Genomic DNA, 23,110 nt, shown 5'->3' on the forward strand with positions numbered 1-23,110 from the left:
CCAACATTGGATGATGTGTAGACAGAAGCCTAGCTACAAAAACACTCGTTTAATCAAACAGAGGAGGATTTATAACTTCTGTTTAAAAACAGGTTTTTATTCTTAATGCTGCAGGGTTAAAAGAGCTAGAGCTAAAATACTGAGTTGACTCATTAACAAAGCTGTTAACTGACTTGTGTAGTTAATGGTGATGATACATGAGGCAAGAGGAACCCAGTTTGCCTATGGTCCCATGCTAGGTTTGCAGAGCGACCAATTAAAAAAAAATAATTAACTGTACAGAGAACAATTTTCTACCTCTGAGATGACAAGTCACTCTGTAATGACATTTTACAAGATCAGCTTTTGTACTGGGGTTTACTATTTTAAACTAAATGTAAAATGAATTGGGCATGACCAGAACAGCTATCCTGCCAGCTACCAGCCAGAATTACAGATTCTGAATGTTGACATTTGAAGGGCCTATGAAAATTGCTTGTGAAGCCCTTAATAGACATGGAGATTTAGCTAGATAGATTCCCAGACAGGAACTGGGAATCAAGCATTTAAATGCTCTTATTCTTACTTAAAATTGGGATGGCTGCCATGGTTCCTGCTCCCCAGCTGTCTTCTGCTGCAAGAACAGCTCAGCTGCTCATGCAGCAGCTGCTAAACTGCTGCAAATTACTGCTTTATTAAGATGCTTTATTAAGGCAAGCAAAACGAGAGCTGGTTTACCTTATACTGGGCTACAGAGGTCCAGCACCTGCTGCATCAGCAGCTGAGCCTTTCCTGGGCAGAGAGAGGCAGGGCGGGCAACCAGTGGTAGGAACCAGCCCCAGCTATTTAAAGCTAAACTATCCTTTCTTGTAAACAAAAAGCCAGAAAATGTTGCATATAGGATGCACGCGACTACTACTGCATCTAATGAATAACAGCTACTGCCTCTCCTAGGAGATTCTGCATTTTGGATCAGCAGTCCTGGCCTTTATTACCTCTCTACGTGGATGTCATACAGATACCTGAGGCCTCTCCTCACAAGTCAATTCAGTATCACAGTTTCCTTCTAACGAAATTCCATACCAAGATGGAAATCTTGCAGTATCTTACACAACACAACAGCAGCCACGCACACAAGCAATCCTCCTGCTTCCTCCCCTAAAACTCCTGCAGAGACAAAGCCAAAGCTGCGACCGCGTTCACAGCTTTTGCATAGCAAAAGTGACGACCACTTTTGGCAGCTATTTTCATGCTGAAGGCTGCTCCTTAATCATTCTCATTTGAAAGTGTGCCGATTGCATTCAGCAAGCCAAACTAGAAATATTCAAAAAAAAGGCAGCCTGCCACAGAGAAATGTCACCTTTCAGAGGTGCAGCTCTTCAATCACGTTAATGCAAAACAACTAGATAGATTTACTTAAACTGTCTACAGACGATGTATTTAATGAAGGAAGGAATTTCAACAAAGCAGTGCTTTGCTGAAAATGTAACAGTATTGTGCACATTCCTCATTTATTATTGGATTTCACGATACGAAAGGAAATATGGTAGTAAGACAAAGGAAGAAAGACAACTTCCTTAACAATCCTTTCAACTTTGTTTTCCTCAAATTATAATTAGTTTGCCTGAGCAAAAGCAGCTTCCTGAGAAGTGCTTCACAAGTCATCAAAACTAGACTCTACACAGCAATCTGTGAGCAAACATGCAAAACCAAGTTTCACTGAGAATCCACCTCGAACAAGTTCTACCCAAAACCCAACAATTTTCTCAGAAAAACCCTTAACGGCATCTTCTGCGGGGAAGGAGAATTAATAAAAGACAGACCTGCTCCTTCATGAACACGTGTCTCCCATGGACTGCTCTCCTCGGGCTTCCACACAACAGCAGAAAAAAATGGCCTTAAGCACCCCAGAGACCAGGAAAACACAGATTTACCCCTTTGCAAGGCGAAACGACCACATGGACGCAGGCAGCACCAGGGGCTCCTTCCCTTGGGGTCGGAACCTGCTCCTCTCTGTTACTCATTTGTTCAGATACAGACACTTGGCTACGCTTAACTTTCCAGCTTATTTAACTTTCACAGGGAATAAGGTAAAAGCACAGAGCACCACCCAGAACTGCCAAGGAAATAACGCTACTGCTGGAATCCCACCCTTGAAGTTAACTTCCCCTTGAATGCTTTGTCTTGGATATATATGCTCATACATGAAAACTAAAGAGACAACTGGGAAATAGTAAACTACTCTCAGGCTTACAAAAATCCGCTCCGAAATATCTGAACAGTGACAAAATAGTGACAAAAATCCTTAAAAATACCTATAAAAACAAACAAACATTTTTTCCTGTCAATTAGATCTCAGCTATCATACAAGTCTCCTAAAGTTGTAAGTTCTTTTCGCATAAACCACAGTCAGCAACTTTAATTTAAGAGCATGCTTTTGCTTTTAGTCACCAAATTAGCTTAATTGCTATTAAAAAGCCATGAAATTTTCATTCTAGAGAAGAGGCAGACAAAATGTGACCAGCAATTAAGTTTATCAAACTTCTGACTGCACAGCTTAATTGTGATATCCTGACAGAAGTTCATCCAGGTCATAAAAGTGATTCTCCCTGAAAATGGGGAAAACCCTACAAACGCAAATAAGGAACTTTTCTGAAAGAGCTTTAAACTCAAAAAAAAAAAAAAAACCAACTCATTTTCCTGAACCACTTTGTTGGACCACAGCATGACTAAGTACCTCAAGGAGGAACAACTACCACTTTGGCAGGAGCGCTATTAGCTGCCCCTCATGCACAGACAACCTGAAGATATTTAGTTCCTCCAGCAGTGAGCTAAATACATGCTAAATATAGCCCTGGCCTTTTCTTCTGACATTAAGATGAAATTTGTGACAGAGCTCTGTCTCAATGGCTTTTAAACTCTAGCTCCAAAGGGTCAGAAATGCATTTTTCAAGATTTCTTAGAAACATCCCAGGCACAACATTCTCTCCAAAAATTCTTTATTTGTGCTGACCACTCTGAAATTTACATGGCTGCCACAGCACAAGTTTACACAGCGCTTGAAGCGCTGGGAAGGCTGTAGAGCTTGCAAACATCACACCAGAACTGTCCCTTGCGTGGAATAACCGCTGACTTTCAAAGTCACTATGGACTGGTCTGGTGCACATCAACAGGGCTGTGTGAGCACAGGGCTGTATGGGACACTGAAAAATACACCACATTTGGATGGGCAGGTGGCAACTTTATCACTGCAAAGGTGAGTTCTAAAAGCTACAAACCCCCCAAATTAGTGATTTTATCCAACGGATAATGAATCCCCCCGAAGTTTGTCATGACTTGTAAAATGAAGGTACCAAACAACAGTCTCCTGGCACTGTAAAACACTGTCTAAACAAACGGGCAGATTTTTTTTCTGAAAAAGGTAATATGCTATCAGATATGAAAAGTGATACCAATGGCTTGAGTATAAAATTATTTGTATCGTACTTAGGAAAAGCGTCTCACACTTGAGCTATCCATATTTCTAAAATCTGGCCAAACTAAGAAGATAACCATGACAAAAGAATAGGCATCGCTGAAAAATCATTTGAGAAATCTTCCAACCTTTTGGTTGTAAAAGTTATATACTTTCTTAAAAGAAAAAAAAAAAAATCAAACTAAAACATGCAACATCCCTCCACCAGAAGCAATTCCTAAAGACCATATGTGGCCTTGAGGCTACTGTAATCTCACTAATGTAAAAAGCATTAGGACTTCCACAACTTAAATCCCGTTCCTATAATATTACAAGTTTGTCTCGACTTAAAAATCGCCAGTAGGTAATAATTTAGTAAGCAGCATTGCAGTGGGCTATTATCACAGTGGAAAGTTATTCTTATTACAAAAATGCGTGTCATTCGTAGCCTAGATTTGTCTAGTCTCATTTTCTAGTATCTTGGTTTATGTTTGTGTTAGACTTCTATTATTAAAATATTCTTCCCTACAGTTACAGACTCAAGCTTTAAAAACACTGCAATGCTCTCCAAGAGTTCAGCAAAGCCTCTTTGCCAGCCCCTCAGTCATTCTTGCCTGGATTCTGGATTCTTTTCAATATTTCAACATTGTTTTTTGAACTACACTGGGGAAAAAAGAGTAGAGCTAGCTGCAAAACTAATCTTCAAAATAAAGAAGAAAGGAGTAATGGGAAAAGGTAAGAAAAAAAATAGTGGGCAATGAGAAAAAATACGTAAGAAAAAGGCATGGGTGAATGAAGGCAGGACACCAGAATAGAAGCAAAATTCTGTGATAAAAATAGCAAGTAGAAAATCCCCAGACTGGAGTGCTAAAGCTGTGGGCACTTCCTCTGCAGCTGAGGCAATCCCATGGGAGAGGCCTCCAAAAGGTTCCCAGGCCCCTTCTCATCTTTCAGGCTACAAAGCCGAAAAACTCAAGAGAACAGAAATCACGGGACCATCTGCTTTCCAAAGCTACTCTTTGCTTACTTTAAATTAATAAGTTGTACCACCACAACCTTTACATATTCTCGTGGAGTTGATAGCAGAGACAAAGAACCCCAAAGACCTGGAGTTAGGGTTCTTAAGTGGCCAAGATATTGAAAACACAACCTATAAATGCTGCAATAACCATTCAAATGATTCTATAAAGCACATGAACTTTAACACGCATGCAGATTATTTGTTGTCCGACTACAAAGTTTTATTTTCAGCCACACATAATGTAGCTCCCAACTCTGAACAGTAAATGGCGATCTGTGAAGGATCAATTTTTAGGAGATGCAAATCCAAGTAGAGAGTTTCAAACAGAAATGAAATAAAACTTACTGTAATTGGCACATCTTTTGTTCCTGAATTTAGTAAATGCAGGTTTAAAATTTTTGGCAGATCTGTTAAAAAAAGCGAACACACTGGGCTATTAGGCTATATTAACATATAATATTATACAATCTGCACTAGCTCCCCCCCCCATATTAAATCAACTGTTGCTCAGTGTTAAAAGTACGGACAGTCAAAACCAGCATTCAGTAGAAATTATGCCTTAAAAAAAATCTTTAAATGAGTAAGCTGCATGGAAGCATACTTCAGAAGCTGCATCACTTATTTGCAAGAAGATACTGTTTTTTAGAACAATGTGCCCGTTTGCAGTTTTGAAAGGTATTTTCAGCTGTGTTTTCTGCCAGGTAGAGATTGCAATTTTTTTGATTTCACTAAACAGTTTCACTAAAAGTACAAAATGTTTAAAAATATTACATAGAATCCCAGAATGGTTGAGGCTGGAAGGGACCTATAGGGATCATCTAGTCCAATCCCCCTGCTTGAGCAGGGACACCTGGAGCATTAAAGTGGCAATTAAAAAATAAATAAATAAATAAATAAATAAAGGATAAGTTATCACATCCAAAATTTGATTCAGAAGGTTTGGGTGGGTAGAGGGAGGGAGATCAATACAGCAAATGCAGGCAGAAGGACACTACTACTGATTTTTGGAAAACATCACGTGCAACTGGGTAAGATCAACACTACCAGCCTTAAAACCTGATGTGCCAACTACTGTTTCCTTGCACATATCCCAAATATACTCACAAGTGGATATGTGTGTGGAGAGTTTCAACACAGTTTTGCCCTATTTTTAAAAATCAGTCCCTTAAAGAATCACCATCCCACAAGCAACCCCCAAACGGTACAAAGGTAAGTGTGCTCCCCTGCTTCGAAAATGCTTTGAAGTCTGAAGTATAATTTACCTTGTGTTCGTAGTGTACCAAAATCTAGCATTTCTGTGGATGAATAGATTCCTGGAGCTTAAAAATAAAGAAATAAAGTCACCAATTTTTATTCTGTTAAAAATAAAGCTGAACAACTTTAATAAATAGTTTTCTACAAACCTGTTGTAACTTCTACCTCAACAGGGAGAATGATAAATTCTGTGTTGTCTGAGGCATTTGTTTTTATCCTAATGAAAGCTGTATGATTATCTGCTTCTCTTGAAGAAAAGCTGGCTCTCATCACTCCTTTTGTTTCATAGGGAGGAATTTCCTAATAAAAAAGAGTGCAGTAATTACAAAAAGAGCCACCACACCAAAAAATTACAATAAGAGGACTGAATATAATTGCATTAAGAGAAAAAAATTAAAAAGGCTAAAACATAGACTGCATGTTTTTTAAAGTTACCACTCAATACAGCAAGGATTTTTTAATTGGGTAATATAATGATCAGAAAAAAAAATCCTCACATTAATGAGTGATTAAAAATAGGTGAATAACAGGTACCACATGTCTCATTGAATAAAGTTTTATCAAAATTGTGATAGAAAGTAGTGGACTGACAGAATTAAAGCACAAAATCTAGTGATAAAGAGTACAGTAATATCAAGCATCAGTTTTACACATACCAATTGCTTCCTCCCCACAAAACACACGAAGAATATACAATTGCAATGATACAGAAGCACACGTTGAAATCACTTAATAAAATAGAAATCAAAATAAATGCAGAATTGCAAATAGGCAGAAGTCCAAAGAGCTTCAAGTTCATTGACCATCAAGCAGTTTACAGCAAGAAGTCAGAATGTGCTGCTGTTTCTATGCCAGGCCTATACGTCAGTCCCAAACTGTTCTCGGAGCTTTGGGGACCAATCTTGCTGCATTTGCTGGACACGGCTGCAACGCAACGCCAGCTTCAGGCTGATGGTTCAAACACTAACACTGCACGTGATCCCCATCGCCTTGTTGCACCTTGTGAAGAAACGGACTCAGTCTGGGGTGCAGAGTGAGACAACTTTATTTCCAAACCGACTTCTTTTTATACTTTCTTAACACAAGTGTTGCAAAGCGCACAACCAATCAGCATCTGGCCACCTGCGCGGTTGTCTGGCTTTGTTTCTTTTCTTCTGGCAAGACACGTCGCACACGAGGCAGGGGGAGGTGTTCCTCAGTCCTCGTCTTTCTCGGCTCTGTCCCCCATCTGCTGCAAAGACTGACACCCTTGTGGTTAACTATCTGCTAACAAGGTACTATTGTCTTTGAACAAGCCTCCACATCTCACCCTTCTTTATTTGTTTTTGTTTGAACCATTGCAATCATATCAATAGCGGTGGTGACAGTTTTGCCAAAATTATGAGGCAGAAACACCCACTCTAAGATTATTAATGGACATGCGTCCTGTGGTATCCATTGTGCTAATAAGCCATAAGGTTGGAAGCTAGAATAAAAAACAAAAAGACTGACAGGATAATTCTGCTTTCGTCTGTGAACAGTCTGAGTGGTTAATTTGTCCACAACTTTACCAAGCGCAGCTCGCGCGGGAGGAGTGAGCTTTCTTGAGGATGTCAAACTCGTGTCTCCTTCTAAGAGCTTAAATAGAGGATGTAATTCTTCTGTGGAAATTCCTAAGGAGGGACGGATCCAATTAATAGTTCCCAAAAGTTTTTGAAGATCATTCAAAGTCCTTATGTCTGTCTTTAGGGTCAATGATTGTGGTCGAATTTGATGATCAGAAATTCTCCATCCTAAATATCGCCAAGGCGGACTTTCCTGTACTTTATCTTCCGCAATTCTTAATCCTGCAGCTGATGCTGCTCGCGTAATCTGATGCAGAGCCTCTTCTGCTGTTTCCTTTTGCTCTGCAGCAATCAATATATCGTCCATATAGTGATAGATGAGGACATTATCAAAATATTTGCGTATTGGGCTTAAAACTGCTGCCACAAATTGTTGACATAATGTAGGACTATTTTTCATGCCTTGTGGCAGAACTCTCCAATGGTATCTGCTATGCGGTTCCATAGCATTGATGGAAGGTACAGAAAATGCAAACCGAGGTGCATCTTGCGGTGCAAGTGGAATGGTAAAGAAACAGTCTTTCAAATCGATTACTATCAAAGTCCATGTTTGAGGTAACATTGCTGGAGAAGGGAGTCCAGGCTGTAAGGCTCCCATATCTTCGATGACTTCATTGATTTTTCTAAGGTCATGTAACAGCCTCCAGGAATTATTTTTCTTTTGAATTACAAAAACTGGCGTGTTCCAGGGACTTGTAGTAGGAACTATATGACCAGCTTGCAATTGTTCATCTACTAACTTGTGTAATTGCAGCAGTTTATTTTGTGGAAGGGGCCACTGATCTACCCACACTGGCTTGTCCGTTTTCCAAATCATGGGTGGGACCTGCTGCTGGATAGTGACCCCTAAGAAAAATCCGTGCTTAACTGCATGCCCCATTGACTCAAACAGTCTCTCCCCCACAAGGTGATGGATCCAGGCAATATAAATGGCCTAATGTTTGCAGTTCTTCCTTCTGGGCCAATAATATTTATCAATCTTTTGCTTTGCATTGGAGTACTCTGCCCACCAATTCCTGAAAGCGATGTATGTGCCTTAACTAGGGGTAAACTGTTTGGCCATTGTGAGGCAGCGATGACTGTAACATCTGCTCCACTATCTAAAATTCCTTGTACATTAAATTTTATCAGTCCTGCTTGTAGCGTACAGGATATCTGCGGGCGATTCATAGTTATCTGTTGAGTCCAGAAAATTTCATGCCCTGTGGACCCAAAAGAGCCTGTGCCATGGTTAATGTTTGCAGCGTTTGGTGTCTGTGGTAAAAAGTATACTAATTGTGCTATTCGGCTTCCTGCTGGCACAGTACAGGGTGGTATCGGAGTCCATACCATTATCTTAATTTCTCCTTTGAAATCTGCATTGACAACTCCAGGTAACACACAAACAGCCCTTGTCTCGTGGTTGAAAATCGCCCAATCAATAGTGCTGCCATTCCTCGCCCCAGGGGGCCGTGGACACCAGTTGGAATTAGCACAACTGATGTATCAGTAATTAGCACTTCTATTGTGGTGGCCAGGTCCACCCCGGCGCTGCCCCCTGTGCGGGCGCACAGGCGGCGGCTGCTTCCCGGTGGGAGCCACTCCGAGGGGTGATTTGCCGTCATGGCGCGACCCCTCGCCGCGCTCCGCTTGAAGTTTCCCGAAGGGGCTAGCGGTCGACCTTCCTTATCAAATTTTGATCGACACTGATTAGCATAGTGTTGTCCTTTGTGGCAGCGCGGACATAGTCCAGGCGCTCCTTTGTTTGCTTGTGTTTTCGGACAGTATTTACGAATATGCCCAAATTGGCCACAAGCAAAACATGGCCTTTTCATAGACATTGTTGCAAATGTTTCGGCCATCAGTGAATATTCATACTGTTTGGTACCGACATTAATACATGCTTTTAGCATGTCATCAATAGTAGGATCCTTTAGTGGCCGCAAAACTCTCTGGCAATCAGGGTTAGCATTCTCAACTGCTAGTTGCTTAAAAATGTAGCTTCGTGCTTGTTCATTATCAATTTGTTTCTCCAGAGCCTCATTAAGCCGATCCAAAAACTTCATATATGGCTCATTCGCATCTTGTCTTATGCTAACAAAAGGTTGTCTTTGTTTACCACTCTCCGGAACGGCCTTAAGGGCGCGGAGAGCAAGTGCCTTAACTTGTTGCAAGCCCTCAGGGGGGATTTCTGCTTGTGCTGTTGTAGCACTGTGATCGCCCTCCCCCATTAGCACGTCCACAGTAACAGCCCGTAAAGGACCTTTTTTCGACAGCCGCTGGTTTTCCTCCCCCTGAGCTCGAGCAAGCTCTCTCATTTTCGATTCCCACATCGTGTATTGCATATCAGTCATAATGAGGCGAAACAAAGTTTTAAAATCATGGGGAGTAAAAACCGAAGAATCACAAAGAGATTGTATAAGGTGGGTGGTATATGGTGCGCCAAGGCCATGATCTGTCACCGTACGTCGCACGTCCTTAATAAGATTATACGACAAACCTTCCCAACGCGGATTCTGGTCTGGTGCACAGATAACGGGAAAGGCTTTCAGCATGCCCACATCCCCCGCCTGTTTTGCTCCTCGTTTTACTGAGGCCCATTTATCGTGAGGATCCGGGGGGTATAGGTCTGGCTCCTTTCCAGGGTCAATAGGACCCGGACCAAAAGGATCATCGTCCTGTTCATCAGGTGGCAGTACCGCAAAGGCTTTTGCAGCACGTTTTCTTTTCTGATTCTCATCAGGACACGATTGAGGTAAAGGAGGCGCGGAGGGGATGGCAGGGGCCCCGATCCCGTCATTTATGTTCGACTGCAACCCACTATGAGATTTCAATATTTCGAGTACAACTCGCCATTGTGGCAACAGGTTAGCAGCAGCCTTATCACCGCGCGTGGCACTATCCCACAGTCGGACCCCAATTTGGTCCCATCTTTCCAGATTAAAAACATTCTTACTATTCACCGAAGGATCGTCTTTAGAAGCCCATGCAAGAACCTTTTGCAGCTCTTCTTCACCTAATTTTTTTCTTTGCGGTTTCAAGTTTTTAGGAGAAGCTTCTAAATCGTCCTTTTGTTCCTTCATTAGGTATGAACCCATAGTTCCCAGCCGCTTACCTCTTTCCTTTCAAGAGGCTTTTAGTGTGCACACAAAGTAAGCTTCCTTTCAGCTTGATCCTTACGCTTCCTTTCAGCGTGATTCCCGGGAGTTCAGCTGGGCGGTGCAACCGGAGAGACAGCTAGTCTTCGTGCCCCACGTTGGGCGCCATTTGTTGCACCTTGTGAAGAAACGGACTCAGTCTGGGGTGCAGAGTGAGACAACTTTATTTCCAAACCGACTTCTTTTTATACTTTCTTAACACAAGTGTTGCAAAGCGCACAACCAATCAGCATCTGGCCACCTGCGCGGTTGTCTGGCTTTGTTTCTTTTCTTCTGGCAAGACACGTCGCACACGAGGCAGGGGGAGGTGTTCCTCAGTCCTCGTCTTTCTCGGCTCTGTCCCCCATCTGCTGCAAAGACTGACACCCTTGTGGTTAACTATCTGCTAACAAGGTACTATTGTCTTTGAACAAGCCTCCACATCGCCTTATGGCCTGCTGACTTGGATTGTCTCTCTTAATAGAAGATGAAAATCTTCATTTCAAATTTGAAGATTCTTGTACTTGAAATGCAAATAAAGTAGGCAGAAAGTAGGCATTTCTGATGGGTAACCCTTGCCTTGCATGGATATTTTTCAGCTGGCAGCTTCTTTTATATTTTTGATGGTGAAGACTGGTCAAGACATAATCCAGAGAGGTGCACGGTGCCTCATAGATCTCTTCTGCACCTTCTGCAGTATAAAACTCACTGATGCATTGTGGATGTCCAGCAATATTTTGCATGGACCAGAGATTTTAAGAGTTTGCTTTGAAAACTGTCACCTATCAAAGAACAAGTTTCAACTGCTACTACCCAACAAGTTCCTAGATTAAAACCGGCTACTTAACTTTCACAATTACCTCCATACCAGATCTAACGTAACGCAGGCGTTCATCGACATTTCCAAGGATGTCATTTGACTCTTCTGTGAAAGTGATCTAAGATTTGTCAGATCCCTGAAGTACCCTTAAACAGCTATTACAAAAATAGCCCTGCAAATCTGGACCGTTTCACCCAAACACCCAGCATCAAGGCCGTTTTAGACAGCGTCATTATCATCCTTCAAGCCACTATATCAAAGACTGTTAGGAGAAGCAAGGGGGTTAACACTGATCTGTATTAACCTAACCACTTTTCCACAAAACAAAGGGGTAAATACCTACTAGAACTTAGCTACCTGCTTTTCCTACGCAGGATACTGAATGCTTCACACTTGCGTCATGAAGAACTGCCTCTACATCCTTTGCAATCTGCTTTTAATTACCAATCTGGCCTAGGGAAGCTGCATAGTTACATGCTCAAGAAACAGAACTAGAAATAAAGCAGAGTTAAAAAAGAAAAACAAACAAACAAACCAAATCACCCACCCCTATTCTTTTCTTTATAGCTCTGGGACTTTTGTCGCACGCTTACCTACAGTTAGAGAATTCAGCAGTCCCCTGAAGCTCTGTTGCATTAACGAGGGGTTTTCTTTAGAAGCACAGTCATTTGACAAAAATAGCATCAAAATATTTCTTTTGGAATCCAGTTCTAATGCTTGCGTATATATAACTCAGCATCTGTTTGTTTTTTCCACCATATTTTATGAAACGCTCACAATCTATATTCGTATTCACTTTTTTTTTTTTTTTAATTTTCCTATCTAAGGTCAAGATACTTCTGTTTTCACAGACTTAGACTTTCTCCAAAAGTTGGAAATTAAGTTTTGTCATCTTCCTCTTTGCCCACTTGGACACATCCTGGCTTTACTCACAGAGACCAATGATATGCTTGAGCAAGCCAGACTGGAATCTAATGACTTAGAAATTCCAGAGAAAAAAATTAAAGAAAAGGAATAGTTTCAATTGGGGCATAAAGCTGAAACTTAAAATTTGAAAAGCATCCTAAAAGTAGTTTTGCTTAAAAGATACTCGGATATACTACTTCAAAAGCTACGTTTAAGTGAAAAACACAAAACAGATTTAATAAGCCAGACTGAGTATCCATCTAACCCACGCCCAACAGCAGGTAGATGGAGGAACTACAGGACATGCGCACAGCAATACTGCCTAGAACAGCTTCTTGTCAGTTCTGGTTCCAGAGCCAGGGATTTACTGCAGCTAGAAACATCAACAGCTTCTTCCATAAATTCATCCAGTTGCCTTTTTTTTAAAAAAAAAAAAAAAAAAAAAAAATGTACACGCTTTTCATCCGGAATGATGGCAGAAAGAATTTCCTTAGCTTTAAAAAATATATTTTTTTTCCTTTCCTTTTTTTTTTTTTTTTTGGTATACTTTTCTTGTGGGCTAAATCCAGCGCATGGACCATGAGAGGATCTATACTGTCCTAAATGTTGAGATGGGTGTAATTCATTCTACTGGGTATCACTTTGCTCCTCTCATTTCAAAGAAGCAGAGCTCAGCATTGACGGCTTCACAAATTAAGTTTTCCTTCAGTTCCTACTACTAAACATTTATTAGATCTGTTACTGTTTCAGTTGTTATGTGGTGTTTTTTCTTTAAAAAACAGATTAAGTGACAAGAGAGAAAGTTAGATTTAAAAAGAAAAGTATAATGAATGTTACAAGACTTTATTACTCACCCATAGCTTCCTTGTACCTCCCTGCTGCCCCGTTGGGAGCTCTAAGTGGAGATCGCCTCCACTGGAATACATTTCCACCACCTGGATAACAGGAAAATGTTACCACTTGGCAGTAATGGGATTAATTACCAGAGATTATAGCGCACAGTGCTGTTGTTTAGCAGCAACCGGACTATTATAGTCTCTTACAAGTTTGCTTTTGATGATAATATAGGTTTTTGCTGGTTGTGCAGTTCAAACACTTCCTGTGGCATAGCCCACTCTGTGGATTATTTACCTCACAGAATCCTATCCCCGCACCAGATCACTCATTTACTTGTTTTGTTAGGCACAGCCCAGCTCTGCCTTAGTGTGAGGCTTCTTGCCTCTGCTGCACAGGGGGGCGCCCCGCAGAGCCTCCACGTGCTATGAGAAATTACAGTACTGCCATATCACTTGCTTCAGAAGAGCTAGAAATTCATTCCTGTATTTGCATTTTATTAGTGGGCATTTCTGAAAGCAGCTTGTCATATGAGGAGAGCATTTCTCCTTTCCTTCTTGATCAATAGGAATAAAACACAATTACTTCTCAAGATTTTGGATCATGATGAAATAATACTGATGCAAAAGAGAGCTACGAGTCTCATGTTCAAATCATGAGACAAGTTGTTTACTGCAGTCCTTTTCTTAATTAACCATGAAGTTTAGTTCATTCTTTTGCAGTAATTATGATTTTTTTTTTTAAATACAGATTTTACAGCTAAATCCCAACTCAGTAAACTAAGATTTATGAGCATAATCTGTTTTCTGGTATGACTGATCTGTATTTAAGCGTAGAGAAACATCTACACAATGGAGTAGCTTTGCATTTTGAATGGACTTTTAAGATATTTCAAAATAAATACAATTCCAGTTTAATACCATAAACAAATGAATATTTGACATCCCTGTCATGCTCACCTGCAATGGTTCACTGTGAGGGTTATGTATATTTATTATAGGAGAAAAACTGCTATTTACAGGAACTCTTGCCCCAATAAAGGGGCGCAATCGATAGGGGTTCGGTATTCCAATGCCAAACACCTAGTTCAGGAAAACAGAAAGGATAAAAACAAGTGTGAGTAACTGCATGCAGTGGTTCTAGAGCTTATGTGACGATTTCAGCAATTCTTTTAGTCATGTTTAAAGCATAGTTCTAACTGAACATTTAAAAGAAGTATGATGACAGAGCACTGAAATAAAGCATCCAGTGTAGTTTGCATTTCTTGTAGCTACTACTTCTCCCAGCACTGGCATACTCAGAGCAGACCAAGTCAAAAGACTGTCTTTTCTTTTGCTGATACTCTGAAATATCACAGCACACCACAGCTAGAGGCTAAAAGATGCAACACATCCTTTGCTGGTTGCATTGCACGGTTATCTTTTTGAGTCTCAAGCAAATAGTTTTCTACCCGCTAGTGAAGAGAACTGTCTTGTCACTGGATTGGGCAAGCAGGGAGCTCTGCAGAATGAGATGGATCGCTGCAACAAGCCACGAAGACACCACAGGCAAAGAGAAGTCACTGAAAGTGTTTTAAAACCAATTCAGTGACCTGGTCTACAGCATTTCCCCACAGATATTTCTACTGGGGTAACTCTGGCAACGAGCACCTGCGATGGGAACTCTGACAGGCCTGTGTGGCAAAGAGCGTTATACAAGGACCTCAGGAGGTCACACAGCAACAGCAGGCACTGCTCTGGTTGTTTCACACTTTACAGCTTTTTCCAAAAGTGTTCTCCATTTATTCCTCTTACCTGATAAGTAAATACCCCATGATTAGAAGTGTTAATAAATAAAGTGTTCTCCACATTCCCCACTACTCTTGCGAGGAAAACTACATCAAAGGAGGTATTGCCTCCTGGAGGAATTTTCTGGGGGGAGAAAAGAAAAAAAAAAAGGAAGAAGTAAAACTGTTTGAGAACATTAACCCACAACATTAACACAAAAAGAAGCAAATCTGTGTGTGTTACAGATCTTCACTTATTCTTCATGGAAAGGACTTCTTTAGAAAGCCCATTAGAGATCTAGGAAAAATAAGTAAAAATTTTATACAAATAAATGTGTAATAAAATCAAAACCATTTTATAGGTTATCCAGTGCAAATTTAAATCCAATTTTTAAGCTGAACTATAAGTTCAGAGTTCTACACAGTGCGGAAATACTTGGACTGACAGGTCACAGAGAACAATTACTGCGAAACTTTCCGAAGTGAGGAAGGCTGCTCAGAGGGTTTCCAAAGGAAGGATTTTTTTTTTCTAAAAGCATTTTACACAGCCCCTGTTAAACAACAGGCCCCAAACTGAAACTAGAAGGCTACATCTGACAGCCATTTAGTTAAGAGTTAACCCTGCTCATGCTCTGCCTTTCAACTTCCAAGTCCCTGTGACACAACTGTGGCAGTTACCAGCATTGGAGTAACCTGTTTCAGACTAGTACCACTTCAATGGGCTTACAATTTTAATACAGGTTTGTTGCTGTATGTGCTCTAAGGTAAAGTCTATTTATTAGTCACTTCAGCAAAAAGTGGTGTGTTGTTAAACTGCCAAGGCTATTATACACTTACAACGGTGTTACAATTCTTACAAAATACTCCTCCCTCTCACACGTTTGTGCATATTTCTATGACCAGATCAAGCCCCCTTGGTAACTGATAGGAGATCAAGAACAGAGGTGTCTGGCTTTGTCTAGTTATTGCAATAAGAAGCTCATTTAAAGAAGTGGAAGGGGAAAACAAGGTCTCATCCACAAAGCGGATAAGCACATTTTGAGAAGGCAGAACAACTTACCCTATTCTGAAAAAATGATGCATGAAAGTGTGATGTAGTAGCAGATATTGATACTAATGTAATTGTTTCTTCTGAGCTAGGATTATGTAGGTAAACTTTTTCCATTTTTGGCATTCCAACTGGCCTGTCAAGAAAGAGAAAAAAATAAATGCTAGTGTTTGATCAATGATATAAAATTGGACTTTGTCTTTGCAATTGTCTCATTGAACCAGAGAGAAAATAAATATAGCAGTGATTAACACTGATAAAATTTCAGTTAAATGTTTCTTTAAAGTGATAGATGCAAATTCCACCTTAAAGAAACAAAAGAGACTTGACATTTAATTTCATATAGTTATCTATTTATAGGAGTTGCCATAACAACGTTCTGCAAAACAAACAAACAAACAAACAAAAAAAAACCAACAGAAAAACAGTAAAACGAACAGAAAAGTAATCTCTCAGGTTTCTACTTCAGGAAGTTTTTTTATTCCTGCACCAAAAACTAACTAATCCTCTAAAAAGGAAACAGAACACACCCTAGAGAAAAGTCTGCGTAAAATACTCTTACTTAGAATCCAGAATTTCTATTGTATTGTATTTTATTGTATGCTCTACATAATTAAGTATACAGACATGCAAAGCAACCACACATACATTGAGGGAAAAAAAAAAAAAAAAAAAGAAAGAAAGGAAAAAAAAAGAGGTTCTTGAGATAAATTCCAGAATTGAAGCCTAAACCTGGGAGCATTTTTTCAGTAACAAGTCATACTAATAATTTATTCCACATAAGCATTAAACTTGTTTCTTTTTACCTCCAGCAACTCGTATGTGCTTGCAAAACAAGAAACGCTTCAGTTTCACTAATTATTTTCCAGACTTTGGAGTGACTTCAGACTTTTTCCCTAGGTAATGCACACATAATAGTTAGTGATTTGGTGCTGGTGCCTAAGTGAGCCAATCACAATTTGCTCCAAATAAAATTTCGGAATTCAAGGAAGTCACTTCTTCACGTCAAGCTTATGCCCATTCTACCCCCCTTTCACATCTCCAAACGTTTCAAACTCGCACACCAAACTTTGCAAAGAGCATAAAGCCATTTATAAGAATAGTGGCGATGATGCCGAGAAGCAGGCAGTTGTTCTGCCACCCTCTTAATTCTGTTTAATGGGTCAAATTAACACATGCTACTGCAGTTGCACAGTTTTCAACGGGGTGATCTCCATAGGTGAGGCAGGGTAATTTTGCTGCAGACTAAAGATTGCACCAAACAGAAGATCCAGTGATAACAATCAAACTATATCACAGTTTACAGGGTTACTCTGGTAACAGGCAGCACCTTCTACTCATAGAAGATAATGGCTTAGACAGATGCTAGAGACCATGATATTTAATTCAGGAATATAATTATAAACCTTTAATAAAATGCACCATCACTTTAAGAGTGAAATACACACAGTTCTGCACTCTACTATTGTTCAGCTGTTTTTCTTGGCTTCCTGAGTCCTCTTAATTTCAAATCTACCAACATCCTTCTTTTTTGATTCCTTTTTTTGCCCCATCATTTCAACCTCTCCTCTGATTCACAAGCAAGCACTGCAGAACACAACTGCTCTCCCTACCAACAACATGCACAAAACCCCACACCCAGATGAAGCCCCAAGGACATGCACCTATTGCCAAGGTATGTAAGAATATCAGAAGGAGATCAGGTTTATCAGCTACCATGTTTTTCAAAACTGTTACAGCTACCAGGTTGTTGACTAAGAGAGCCAAACAGCAAACCTATACAGACATACAGCACACTATGTATTTCTTCTCTATGTACTAAATGCTTATCTATCTAGAGAGGAATTTGAAAGACAGCATTGCCACCCTCCAAAAAAATACCTAAACAGGGACAACACCTCAATCCCCCCCCAGCTAAAAAACAAGCAAGCCACAGCTGAGACAGGTGTCTTTGTGTGCAGTTATCCACCACTCCCTGAACTGTGATGGACACTTTAAAACACTTTCACATTAGGATAGACAGGCTGGAAAGGTCTACCTGTCTGGTAACTGAACACAGTCAACACAGTTTTGCTCAAGTCCCAGAGGATTTTAAAACAATTTCTACTTTTATTCATTTATTTAATTGGCAGTGCTTTAAACAACCACTTTCCATTTTTTTCTGAAATGAAAGACTTAATATATGAATATGCAAGTCAGTGTATGTGAAGGGCTAAGGCCTGTAAAAGCAGCTCTACAGCAGACTCACCCCAAGCCTTGCTGGGCTGGGGAAAGGGGCCCTCCAGGACCACATCCCGCAGGACTCTCCCAAGCCAGGTCCAGGCTGGAGCTGTGATGCTTCTTTTCCGCCTTTTTCTCCCCTTTCACAGGATCCTGAACCACACGGCCTCTCTGCCACCGCAGCCAAGACCGGCTCAACTTCACATCTCAGACCAGTTCCTCCTTGTTTGCCAGTGTGAGACCAAACAGAGCCCCTCTCCTGCACGAGGAGGCTGCGAGGTGTCCCCGGCACACGGGCAGCACTGCCTGGTGGCAAGTTCTGCACAGCAATCCCCTGGAGCAGGCACAGACAGTGTCAAAGTACAGAAGATTTTGCTCCTGATCTTTTGTGTGGTTAAGTCCATCTACACCAATAGAAAGAGGTACCACTGTTTGGATTAGAAGATGTTAACACGTGGTAAGGTGCCTGCTTAGATGTTTAAATAAGCCTGTGCTGAAGATCTTTGCTGCTGCAGCTCCCCTCTTTCCCATGTGGAAAGTAGAGTATCTGCAGTATCCTATAAGAAAGATACGGGTTGGGGTTAACTCAGCCTTGGGGTTGAGTTAATTTCTGTGTTGGAGATCAAGACATAGATTCTTTCAAATAAAATCAGCTTCTGCCAAGAGAGCTGCAGGAAGAATGCTTGATTGTCTCAATCTTCATTCAAAAAAACATTTAACTATTCACTGAGAAGTAAACGTGGATTGAGAAAACTGACCTTTTAAAAGGGTAATTACATTTCTTCTCACTGTCTACAGTGTAGGCACCTCAGTAAAAATGCAGACTGGATTTACAGATCTCACACAATTCCACTACTAAAAGCCAAGAATATATACATTGAGCAGATACAAATAACGGTGGGTGTAAGGAGAAGTGTTAAGAAGATTGGAGAAAGAACTGGAGTCAATCTGGGTAGTCTAACAACAACAAGTAAGTTTTCCTGAGGCAGCGCCAGCGACAGCTCTCTCAGAAGAGGGGCAGGGAGCTCCACAAACAAGGCAGGTATCAGATCGTGGGGCCTGCGGCTGCTTCCGAGGAACAGCTGCCTTCTTTGCTCTGGCAGCATTTATCAGCCTAACATGATAAGCAAACAAAAACAGAGGTAGATCTGGACTAAATGTCAACTGGTTGTCAAAAGTCTTCTTGCATTTAACAAAATTCCAGAAGAAACAGGAAAGTTCAATTCTGCAACTTCTTTCTTTGAAGATCTCAACTTCTCATATGTTAAAAAATGTATTAAATGTACAGTATAAGTATCTGGTTGCACATTATAAGTACTTAAGCCCTTTCACCATTTAAAAACGTAAGAAAAATAAGGATCTGGATAAGCTCTACTTGTTAAAATTAACTCTCCTATATTTACTGCTATGAATTAAAGTGCCTGAAGAAGAGAGACTGATTTCCTAACTTCCCATTCTCTTAAGTTACACTTAGCCACATGCTTGCAGGAAGGCCTGCAATATGTGAATATTCAAATATTTCAAACTATTCCTTTCAAGGCCAGCTGAAGTTTTCAGAAACACCTTGCCGAAGAGCAGACCGGGCTCATGAAGAGAAACACGAAAACCCTGCTGCAGCCTCCGGAGCAGCGCGTTTCCAGGGAGGAGCAAAACGAGATGAGCTGATAAACAGAAAACTGAGGACACAAAATCTTAACGTGAACAACATTTCTATACACCCACAGTTGACCTACTGGGTATAAGCAGGCAGGAGAGCAGCGCCTGAGCCGCCCCACATCAGCGCCCTTTGATGTTGCTCCAAAGGGGCCGCCCAGGCAAAGACGCGTCTGGAGCGCAGAAAGTCACAGCAAAGTGCTCCGCTCAGACAGCCCCTCGGGAGCCAACTGCTCAAGGCCCAGTGGTTACCACGTGATTTACCCATCCAGCAACAGGGAGAGCAGCTAAAAGAGGTTATAAGGAAAAGAGGACAAGTAGGAGCAGTGCGGGGAGGAAGGGGTGTAGTTTTGTTACTGCCTTGATACACGTGGACAATTTGGCATCAAAACAGACTTGTAGGAAGCTGGATCTAAATGCTACCTATTAACAAAACACTGCTGGTTTAGCTTCCACATTTATTCAGAAGCTAAATAAGATTTTATGCAATTTCTAAAATTCATTACTAACTCAAAGAACAGCTAGAAAAAAAAAAATCAAAAAAGGCCAAAAAACCCACTTACATCTGCATTGTTTGACTTCTGAGCTGCTTGGCCTATAGCCTGTCCACCCCAGGAGACTGAGTAACCCAGCAAGCTTCTATCAAACTTATTTCACTTTCATTAAATGCCTTAGGTATAGGTTTGCAGCTGTAGGTCTGAACCTTTTTAAAAATTATTTTTGAGGTCTTACAGAAATGTTAGCTAATTTTAAGAGGGGAGGGATTTCTGCCAGAGTTTACAATTTCAACTCCCACGGACAGAATAATGAACTAATGGAAAAAATAAATGGGGTACAGAGTGAACCAAGAGCTAACATACAGTCTCCCTGTTTTAGCTGATAAAAATCAGCACGCTCCCAGTTCAGTTCTGTGTTTGTTGTATAGAAGCATTTGTGCCTTTCCGAATAACAGATCTGCCCTACCTTAACTGTGCTCTATAGCCATGCTGTTCTGCTTTCAGCTCTGACAGGAAAGGCTTGCAGACAAAGTTAAAATAAAGGGGAACACCCAGCAAAAAAAAAAAAAAAAAAAAAAAAAAAAAAAAGTATTTGACACTGATCAGAGTATTTTTATTACAAAAAATATGAAGGTATCTTTGGAAGTCACATACGGAAGCATACATATCTTCACATAAGCATGTCAAATATAGGTAGCCTTTAAAAACAAGATATTCCAAAATACATCAATACAGCACATTCATATTAGAAAAGCTGTAGAAAAATGCATCTCAAGGGGAAAAAAACCTGTAGTTACAAATTGAAAACTGAGAAGTTCACTTACTTTTTAACTACTTTTTATAATTACAAATAAAAAAGATTTGCAAAATGCAGCGCTTCCTTACAGCTTTGCTATATGGGAACATTAAGGCTGCTTCTGCACAGTGGTCCTTTCTGCAAAATCACTGTCAAAGCCACAGGCTTTAGAGGCTCTGCTCCTCTTGCACACAAAGCTCTACACCAAGTCAGCACAAGGAAGCCTCCATACCTGTCTCTGCCGTCTCCCTTCCCTACAAGGCAGGGGTTTTACTGAAGTTTCACTAATAACCTGTTGGTCATCTGCAACTAACCCAGCCTTTCACCCGGCAGGGCTGGTTAAATATGGGGAAAGTTCACATCTCAGGAATCACTGAACACACCATGGCTGGTTGCATTCTTCCCCTATGGAAGTGTTAAGGAAAATGTTGGAAACAGCCTCATTCAGTTTACATTGTATCAAGTTTTTAGCAATCATACAGAGAGGCAACAGCAACTGTATCTGTTACTATTTATTAATGTTAAAAAAGGAAAGTGTAACTACCTGTACATAGTAACCAGTTACTGGAAAGAGAAGCTAGGCACTAGGGCAGTTCATAGAAGAACGGGTCATAAAGTACATCTTCAGAAGTGTTAAACCAAAGCTTCCTTCTCCACTTCTTTCATCCTTTAGAAAAGCCACAGATGTGTTTGCTGTAAACCCCTAAACTCACCCACTGACAATTACAGAGTAACGAGCTGCAAGGTGCCACACAACTCGAGCTGCTGATGTCTCCATCCCCACCTCTGCAAGGCCTTGTGATCATGAGTGTCATCGTTGTTTTAAGGACTACCGGTCTACTAACCAGGCTTAATCCTCTCCCTGTTTTCGGAGGGCATCATTTCACAGTTCACAAGGTGGCAAAACAGTTAGAACAGCAGAACTGTGCTCGGGTAAACCCCTACAAGAGGGCTGGAACAGACAGCGAGGGTGAAGAGGAAGTCATGCACCTTGAAAATCTACCGCCAAAGCAGTAGCAAAACAGGGCACGCGGGAGCCCTCCTGTCCACACAGATACCCTCACACCTCAGGAGGCCACGTCTGGCACTGGAAACCATTCCCATCGTCTGGAGCAGCTCTGAGAGTGCCAGCACAGACCCAGCTCCAGCCGCCCTGCGGAAGAGGCCGCTGCCCAAGGACAGCGCAGAAGCCAGGCCAGCCACGCGTCAGCACCGCCCGCGTACACCAGCTCCTCCGACAGCCAAAACGGCTCACGCTGCCTATCCCGCTTGTCTGCGGAAGCTGATCCAAAAGATTTTCCAACTTACTGTTCATGGAAGTCCAGCATCGGCGGCTCAAACCGGAGAGGTCGACAATTTCCCCGATACAGGGATACACTGCAAGAAAAAAAATAAAGTGTTGTAATAGATGTTATAAATGATATATTTTTGCTCTCTTTCCATCTCGAATCATCCTTTCGTGGTGTAAAGAAGCATTAATAGTAACAACACAGTAACCAATTCAAAAGAAGAGACAGCTAGACAAACTTGTCCAGTCAGAGTACTGTAATTTTACCAGATGTGATTATATGATGCCTCCAAGAAAGATTACACAAGAACACAAATCTTGAAAGTGGACATAATTAAAATGCTAGCCACTATACATACACAGGAAAACTAAGCCAAGCAATAAGCTAAATAATAGGTTTATATTACCTTTCATATCCAAACGTCCTGCACAAGACATAGAACTAAGCCACCTGCATACATGAGGAGCTTCTCTGCCTACACTGACACTAGTAAATTAAACTATGGCTTCTCAGCCATTCACTGCTATTGAGGCCATACGGAGAAAGCAGTCCATTCCTATACTATTAATATTTCTCAATCTCCGAAAGACAGTAAGTCTGCTCTGCAAACTGTCATTGGCTTGTACTAATTTCCCCTCCGAGAACTGTTCGGGAGAACGCCAATAGGTAAAAGCTAAAATTCAGATATCACTCAATAATTCAGCAGCAAAGACTACAGACCATCTAGAAATACTCCCTTGCAATGTTTATTTTGCCACTGCTGTTACAGCCGATGCAGCACAATCGACAACACAGAATATAACTTACAAGAAAAAGTAAATGTAGTTTCACTGACAGATACATTTTTGTATTCA

General features: G+C 40.9%; 1 protein-coding gene across 1 annotated transcript in view; it reads right to left on the minus strand.

The window, feature by feature from the left end:
* The window catches only part of TMEM131 (transmembrane protein 131), a 92,675-nt gene that overhangs the window by 34,465 nt on the left and 35,100 nt on the right, over positions 1-23,110 (minus strand). The window contains 8 exon segments of the mRNA XM_088521345.1: positions 4,800-4,861; positions 5,717-5,773; positions 5,858-6,008; positions 13,009-13,089; positions 13,948-14,070; positions 14,782-14,898; positions 15,814-15,937; positions 22,276-22,344. Of these exon segments, the coding sequence (XP_088377471.1) occupies positions 4,800-4,861; positions 5,717-5,773; positions 5,858-6,008; positions 13,009-13,089; positions 13,948-14,070; positions 14,782-14,898; positions 15,814-15,937; positions 22,276-22,344 (784 nt within the window).

The sequence above is a fragment of the Tinamus guttatus genome, unplaced genomic scaffold (assembly GCF_059628265.1).
Source record: "Tinamus guttatus ecotype Peru unplaced genomic scaffold, ASM5962826v1 Tinamus_guttatus_pri_ptg000002l, whole genome shotgun sequence".
In the NCBI taxonomy this organism is placed as follows: domain Eukaryota; kingdom Metazoa; phylum Chordata; class Aves; order Tinamiformes; family Tinamidae; genus Tinamus; species Tinamus guttatus.